The sequence below is a fragment of the Nycticebus coucang genome, chromosome 19, assembly GCF_027406575.1.
Source record: "Nycticebus coucang isolate mNycCou1 chromosome 19, mNycCou1.pri, whole genome shotgun sequence".
NCBI classification, from domain to species: Eukaryota; Metazoa; Chordata; class Mammalia; order Primates; family Lorisidae; genus Nycticebus; species Nycticebus coucang.
In genome coordinates, this window is record NC_069798.1 from 23,391,685 (window position 1) to 23,398,711 (window position 7,027).

Below are 7,027 nucleotides of genomic sequence, written 5' to 3' on the forward strand. Positions count from 1 at the left end.
CAAATGCAATCAGTGTAACCTGGTTCTCTGTACCCTCAATGAAGCCCCAACAATAATAAATAAATAAATAAACCAATACAAGACAAAAATGTATAGAAAATGGAAAACATAGAAATATGTAAGACAGTTGGGGGGAGGGGAGAAGTCCCAAGAACGTTACCACCGTAGCCAGGCAGGGAGAAAACTATTTTTGTTTTGATTTGGTTGTTTTGTTTTGGTAATCTAGCTGATCAAATGACCTAGAAATAATATTTCATAGAGCTGGTGTGCTGATGCTCTAATCCCCCTAGACAAGGTTCATATTTGTGTGGGTTACTTATTCTCTCTTTGTTGACTAAGTCAATAATCAGAATCAGCAGGTTTGGAGTCAGATTGGCAGGGATAAAGTGGTGTAGCTCTGGAGAGGTGAGTATAAAAGCCCCACGCTGGGAGCAGTCCTCAAAGACGTCCCTGAGTTCTGGGCAGGATGGCCTCTCACAGCTTGCTCCTCCTCTGCCTCGCCAGTCTGGTGTTCCTGTCTGAGGCTGGCCCTGCGGTGAGTGTTTGCTTCTTTAAGAGTCCTTGTCATATATTTAAGAGGAACGCTAGACAAAGTGACTCATTCTAGCTTTGCCAACTAGCTTTTGTTTGGGCAAGGGTACCTATTTTTTTTTTTTGAGACATGGGTACAGTGCCATGGCATCATAGCTCACAGCAACCTTAAACTCTTGGGCTTGAGCAAACCTCTTGCCTCAGACTCCCAAGTAGCTGGGGCTATAGGTGCGTGCCACAACATCTGGCTAGCTTTTCTATTTTTAGTAGAGATGGGGTCTTGCTCTTTCTCAGGCTGGTCTTGAACTCGTGAGTTCAAGCAATCCACCCACCTGAGCCTCCCAAAGTGCTAGGATTACAAGCGTGAACCACCACACTGGGCCCTGGCATCTATTTTTAACATCATCTATTGAAACCTCAAAACGAGGTTCTGCAGAGCTTCCTGAGCTGGGGGTTGGATGCCGGCACTCTCCTTCTTTGCTGTGGTGAATTGGGTTTGCAATGCCCAGCACCTCAATTTCATCACATGGCTGATAGAAATAAAGATATGATAATAATGAAGCTGTTAACTTGGAATTTTCAGAAAAGCATCCCCTTACACAGTTTATTTGGAGGTAAAACTGTATGAGATTATACTCTGGCTCTTTAGCTAATTATTTAGCTATTTATTAAGCATTGTTTGATCAATCTTTGAAAGGCTTGCTGAATAACATTCTAGTCAGACATCTAATTCTTAAGACCTCAAAAATAATTAACTGGTGATGTAAAACAAGTCTGAAATTATTTTTATTCTTATTATTTTATTTTATTGCAGTTTTTGGCTGGAGCTGGGTTTGAACCCACCACCTCCGGCATATGGGGTCTGCGCCCTACTCCTTGAACCACAGGCACCACCACTCAAATCTGAATTATTTTACAGTAAGAGGTAGTTACTATAATTATTTTACAGTAAGAGGTAGTTACTATAATAGCAACTGACTAAAATGATCTCAGTAAATACTATTTGGATCTTATATAGCAAATTATCTTTTCAGTCATTCTTCAAATGGAGCAATTAACAAAGCCACTGTTTTCAGAGGGCTTATTTTCTCCCTCAAAATTCATTATTCATGTCCCTGGTCAATAACAGCATGTCTGGAGGCAGAAACCATTCTTGCTTTGGAAACAGTTACGCTTGTGTTACGCTGAGTGGGGAAGCTCATTAACTGTCAACATTGACATTCCTGGTAATGGGATCACTGCACTTTCTATTTTACTCCAGATTTCTGACATTGTAAAGAATAAATCCTTTCACACTGACCAATTTTGTTAACTTCTCACTTGTCTTCTCCACGCCCAGGGTGCTGGTGAATCCAAATGTCCTCTGATGGTCAAAGTCCTAGACGCTGTCAGAGGCAGTCCTGCTGTCGGTGTGGCTGTGAAAGTGTTCAGAAAGGCTGCTGACGGGACTTGGGAGCCATTTGCTTCTGGGTAAGCCAGCAAAGAACCCCGTCACGGGCCTTGATCTTGTTTTCCTGCCCATCCGCTTGCCAGAGAGAGGGCCACAACCTGAGCTAAAGAATCTGCGAGTCGATTGAAAATGTGCAGAGGTCCAGTTGCCCTCAGAAGGATGCCCTCTTCCTGCTTCACTTAGCTGGGAAGTGACCAGGAAGCTGAACATCATTTGGAGCAAATGGTAGGGAACAGAAGGAGTCATAGCTTCTCTCCTCTAGCAGTGGTTTTTAGCCCTTTTGGATCATAGACCACTTTAAATAAGTGATGAAATATAGGTTCCATGTCCATAAAAATGCATATATACACACTATACAAAAACATATACATAATATCAGGAGTTTTACAGATTCCCTGGTGCCCCTGGGCAAGGTAAGAGTCTTTGCTTTAAAATTTTAGGAAATACGTATATTGTGTATGAGCCACACCTCATGTACACCTACAATTACCTTCTTAGTCAAAGGAGAGGAACTGCGGAGCAGCACAGGCAAGGCTCCAGTCTGCAGTATATTTGGATCAGCAGAAGTCAGGGCTCGTGAACACTTCAGTGCACCTACACGTGCAAGTCCAGGGGCTGTCAAGATCAGTTAAAAAAAAAAACACACAGAAAAGTGGGGCGTATTAGGCAAAGTACAACCACAGACAAATCTTGTAGTCGATTAACATCATGCAAGAATGACTTCTCACCTGTTCTGACCATTTCACAATTTTCATGGAATTTCTCTACCTCCACTAGCAAGAATTTCAAAGAAAATACATATTAACCAACCTAAGCAAAGTAACTGAAAGTAAGAACAAACAGAAAAGCCTCAGCCCCTAGCAGAAGAGGAACTGCTAAGTATGTATGTCTCCTGGGAGAGGAATTTCTGTTGGGTTTTAATTGCAAAACCCCAAGAACCACACTAGCAACTATCACTGGGAAGGTCATTTTCTTTGGTGTGGTTTTAATTGAACTCGTATCTGTTAATTCATTTATGTTTATATGTAATCCCAAGCACAACATGGAACTTGGCCAAGAGACTATTCCAAGTGTGAGATTACGTGGACACTGAAAATATTCCTATGTTCTTGGGAATCTTTTTCCTTGTGCCATGATTTTAAAAAAAGGAAGTGAAAAGGAGCGGGGGGAGGGGCATGAGCAGAGTTAGTAAAGACACCTACTTCTATTTTTATCTATCTCAGCTTTTGCAGACTAACAGGGAGCGATTTCTAACATTCAACTATTGAGCTAGTGTTTATAGGGAAAAGGAAGTGGTCTAGTATTTGTTGCTGGCAAAGAATTATCCAAAAGGTTAAATATGTGAAAGTGATACAGATACAGATTCTGTTCTTACTTTAGTTATCCCACTATGTGTACAAATGATATTATCTCTGAAAGGTATCTCTACAGGGGAAAGGAGTGAGACCCTACAGAGTTAAAGCAGCATAGGGCTCCTGCCAGGAATAGTCATGAACTTCCATCCAGTCATTGACCTTGAATCACAAGGATTCTTTCTTTCTTTTATTTTATTATCTCTTTATTTACTTTTGAGACAGAGTCTCACTCCGTCACCCTGAGTAGAGTGCCATGGTTGGCATTATAGCTCACAGCAACCTCAAACTCTTGGGCTCAAGTGATCCTCTTGTCTCAGCTTCTTGAGTAGCTGGAACTCTGGGCACCGGCAATGACACCCAGCTAGTTTTTCTATTTTTAGTAGAGATCAGGAATCACTCCTCCTCAGGGTGGTCTTGGACTCCTGAGCTCAGGCGATCCACCTGCCTCCGCCTCCCAGAGTGCTAGGACCACAGGTGTGAGCAAACGCACCTGGCCAGGACTCTTTTTTTGACATTATACCTGTATTTTACTTGCATAAGAGAAAAATATCTGTAGTGAGCTTTTAAAATATTTTTTTTTATAATGAGCTTTTTGAAATGTTTTTATAAATTTCTTGCCACTTAACTTCAAATGGTTACTAGAGTTTTCCACCTCTTGGTTGAGGAAAAATATATATAACACATGTACACAAACACACACACAGAAACATGTGCGTGCATGATGTCACGTTGCCATGCCATTTACTTCCTCCATGACTAACTTAACCCAGATTTCTACACTTACAGGAAAACCAGTGAGACTGGAGAGCTCCATGGGCTCACAACCATTGAGAAATTTGTAGAAGGGGTGTACAAAGTGGAACTGGACACCAAGTCCTACTGGAAGGCACTTGGCATCTCCCCGTTCCATGAATATGCAGAGGTGAGTGTGTAGAACTTTGAGTTGCTTTGGGTTTTGCTTTTAATTCTAGGAAATACAGATTGTCCTTAACATACTGTGAAAATGTCACAGGAAAGCTCTGAATGGCAGCTTCCCTTTCCCATTCTACAGTCAGAAATCCACAACACTCTGAGAAGCAAACCATTTTCTGAGCTGGTGAACTCATTTAGTAACATGACCTGAACTTGAATGATGCTATTTATAGTCTATCCATTCCATTTCTTAGGAATATTTATTTGTTTGCAGAAAAAATAATAAGTGTGAATAAGAGGCAGCCCTCCAGGCCCCATGTAGGGTAGAGAGACGCACCATTTTACTTTTCTAAAACCTAAAGCAGTCTTCATTCCAAAACACATCTCACTCCTGAGAAGTCTGGATAGGTAATTCTTGGCAATTCGTACAGGGACAATAGATTTAAAACAATAATGGCAACACAATGATAACATTTACAAAGCACACATCACAGGCCAGACACTATTGTGTTTTAATTAGTCCTCTTGAACGACCCATTGACAGCAGTCCTATTATTATCCCCATTTTACAGACGAAGAAAGTGAGTCACGGGAAAGTTAAATAACGTGCCATAGGTCACGTGGCTAGTAAGTTGAGGGTAGAAATGTTTATAACTAGGGCTCAGGCTGGGTTTAGCCTCAATTCTACTGGGCAACACCTTGTGCCTCAGGAAGCTTTTTCCTTGTGAGAAATCAAGCTAAAAAAAAAAAAAAGCCACATTTTTAATATACTCTCTTCTTCTGCTAATGAGGTGGTAAGGATCCCCGAACACCTCAAACAGGGATATATCTCCCTGCCTCCTCCTTGTGTCATTTTCTTAAGGCATTTAAAACATATGGCTGTCAAACAAATAGAATCCAGACATGTTGGTCGGAGTTAAAGATCAACTAATTCCATCAAAAATAGCTTGGCATAAAAGGGAACTATTCTCTCTGGCTTAGTTACAGATGAGATGTTCAATTGACATAAAGCAGTTCTCTCAGTAGACAGTGTTACCAGGGAAACTGCAGGGGCCTATTTGACTTCTGGGGCCCACAGTTCACTGAGACAGCCCCATCTACCAAAAAGCATGTCTCTGTTAGTCCCAGCCAGGCAGCAAGGCAGTGAGCCCAGTCAGGGCGCCCACCATGATACGATACGACTGCCCCTAGATTCTCAGCCCCTGCCCTTAAGCAACCAGATCAGCCTCCCTGGGAGCCTTATCTGCCCTGGGCCTTAGCCTGGGGGGACCATCCGAAAAGATTCACTGCCACATTGCCCACAGCACATAGCTCCTGTTCACTAGATCTTGGCTTCCTTGTCTGCTATGCACATTTTTTAGTATTCATTCAACAAACATTTTAAACATAAAACCTTCTATGTGTCGAGCACTCCACTAAATGCCAGAGATTCACAAGTGAAAACACATCCTTGTTCCTGGAATGAAGGGGGCAGGGACTGATCCAAGACAGACTGGCAGGACCACGAGCCCAACTCAGGGCCCAAATGGATATGGGGAACAGGTGAATAGAATACTCTGTATTTCATTTCTTGTTATATGCATATGAATATACTTCATGTCAGAACATTCAAAGAACAATGGGAGATAAATCTCTGTGCTTAGAGACAGGAAACTTACCTTCCTAATGTGGCTCTGCCGTTATAGGGACTGGGGCAACACAATAAACTCAAAAGATAGTCTGTAAAGTGAGAAGAAAGTTCCCCTCTAGCTCAAAAATTCTAGGTTTCCAAGTCCCTGGTAGGATTGGAGGTCACCATTCTCAGCAGGTCTTTGGTCCCGGAATGACAGTTCTTATCTTCTCACCTTTTTCTAACACCAAGAAGATAGGTGAGAGGCCTTAGGCTTGCTGGAATTTTCCTCTGTCAAGCTATTGCCACCCTGACTTTTCGTGTGAATTTGCAAACCAAGAGACCTAATTCCATAGTGAAGAATAGGCAACAGTGAAGAATTCTGGATTGAAAGTCTGTGCAAGGCTCTCGGGGCTTAGCTAGCCAGCAGATTTGGATGTTTGCTTTTTGTTCAAACTGCTCCAAAAAAAGAAAGAGAGGAATACAATAATTAATTTGGCACCGGACGTCCAGTCTCTGCTTGTCTGTGGTTCACATTTTTTTTGGGCTGGGTTGGAAACACGCTGTGTGTTTTCTCTCCTAGGTGGTGTTCACGGCCAACGACTCCGGCCTCCGCCGTTACACCATCGCCGCCCTGCTCAGCCCTTATTCCTATTCCACCACGGCCTTGGTCAGCAACCCTGAGGTCTGAGGGACTTGCGCAGTGGATCTGAAGGAGGGGACGGGATTCCATGTAACCAATTTTTACTAAAGCAGTGTTTTCACTTCATAAGCTATGCTAGAAACTCAGGCAGAGACAATAAAATGTTCCTGTGAAAAGCACTTCTCCTTTCATTTTAACCCGTTTTTTAAATATTTCCTTAAAAAAAAAAAAAAACACCCAAATTTTACAAAGAAGTCAAGGAATTCTAGAAAGTCTCTGGGCAGACCCTTGGGAGAGCCAAATTTCCAATGTCTTGCAAGCAAAGCGCTTGTTGAACATTATCTGCTGCCATTAACAATACACATTCTGAAATGAGAATGCTTTATTTTCCTTTAACCTTCAGTGAACAGCAAAAGACAAATTCTGAGGCCCACTTCTTTACTCTGGGCATTTCTTTTAAGTGCTTTACTGATTTCAAGAGTAGGGCAGCTCCAACAGGACATCCCCGCAGCAACTTAGGCCCTCTG

At 42.2% G+C, this 7,027-nt stretch overlaps 1 protein-coding gene across 1 annotated transcript; it reads left to right on the forward strand.

The window, feature by feature from the left end:
- The first annotated feature begins 328 nt into the window (after window positions 1-328).
- On the forward strand, window positions 329-6,676 carry TTR (transthyretin). The gene is made up of 4 exons (XM_053571128.1): window positions 329-535; window positions 1,871-2,001; window positions 4,123-4,258; window positions 6,441-6,676. The coding sequence occupies exons 1-4, from the start codon at window positions 467-469 to the stop codon at window positions 6,546-6,548; spliced, it is 444 nt and encodes a 147-aa protein (XP_053427103.1). The 5' UTR covers window positions 329-466; the 3' UTR covers window positions 6,549-6,676.
- The last annotated feature ends 351 nt before the right edge of the window (window positions 6,677-7,027 follow it).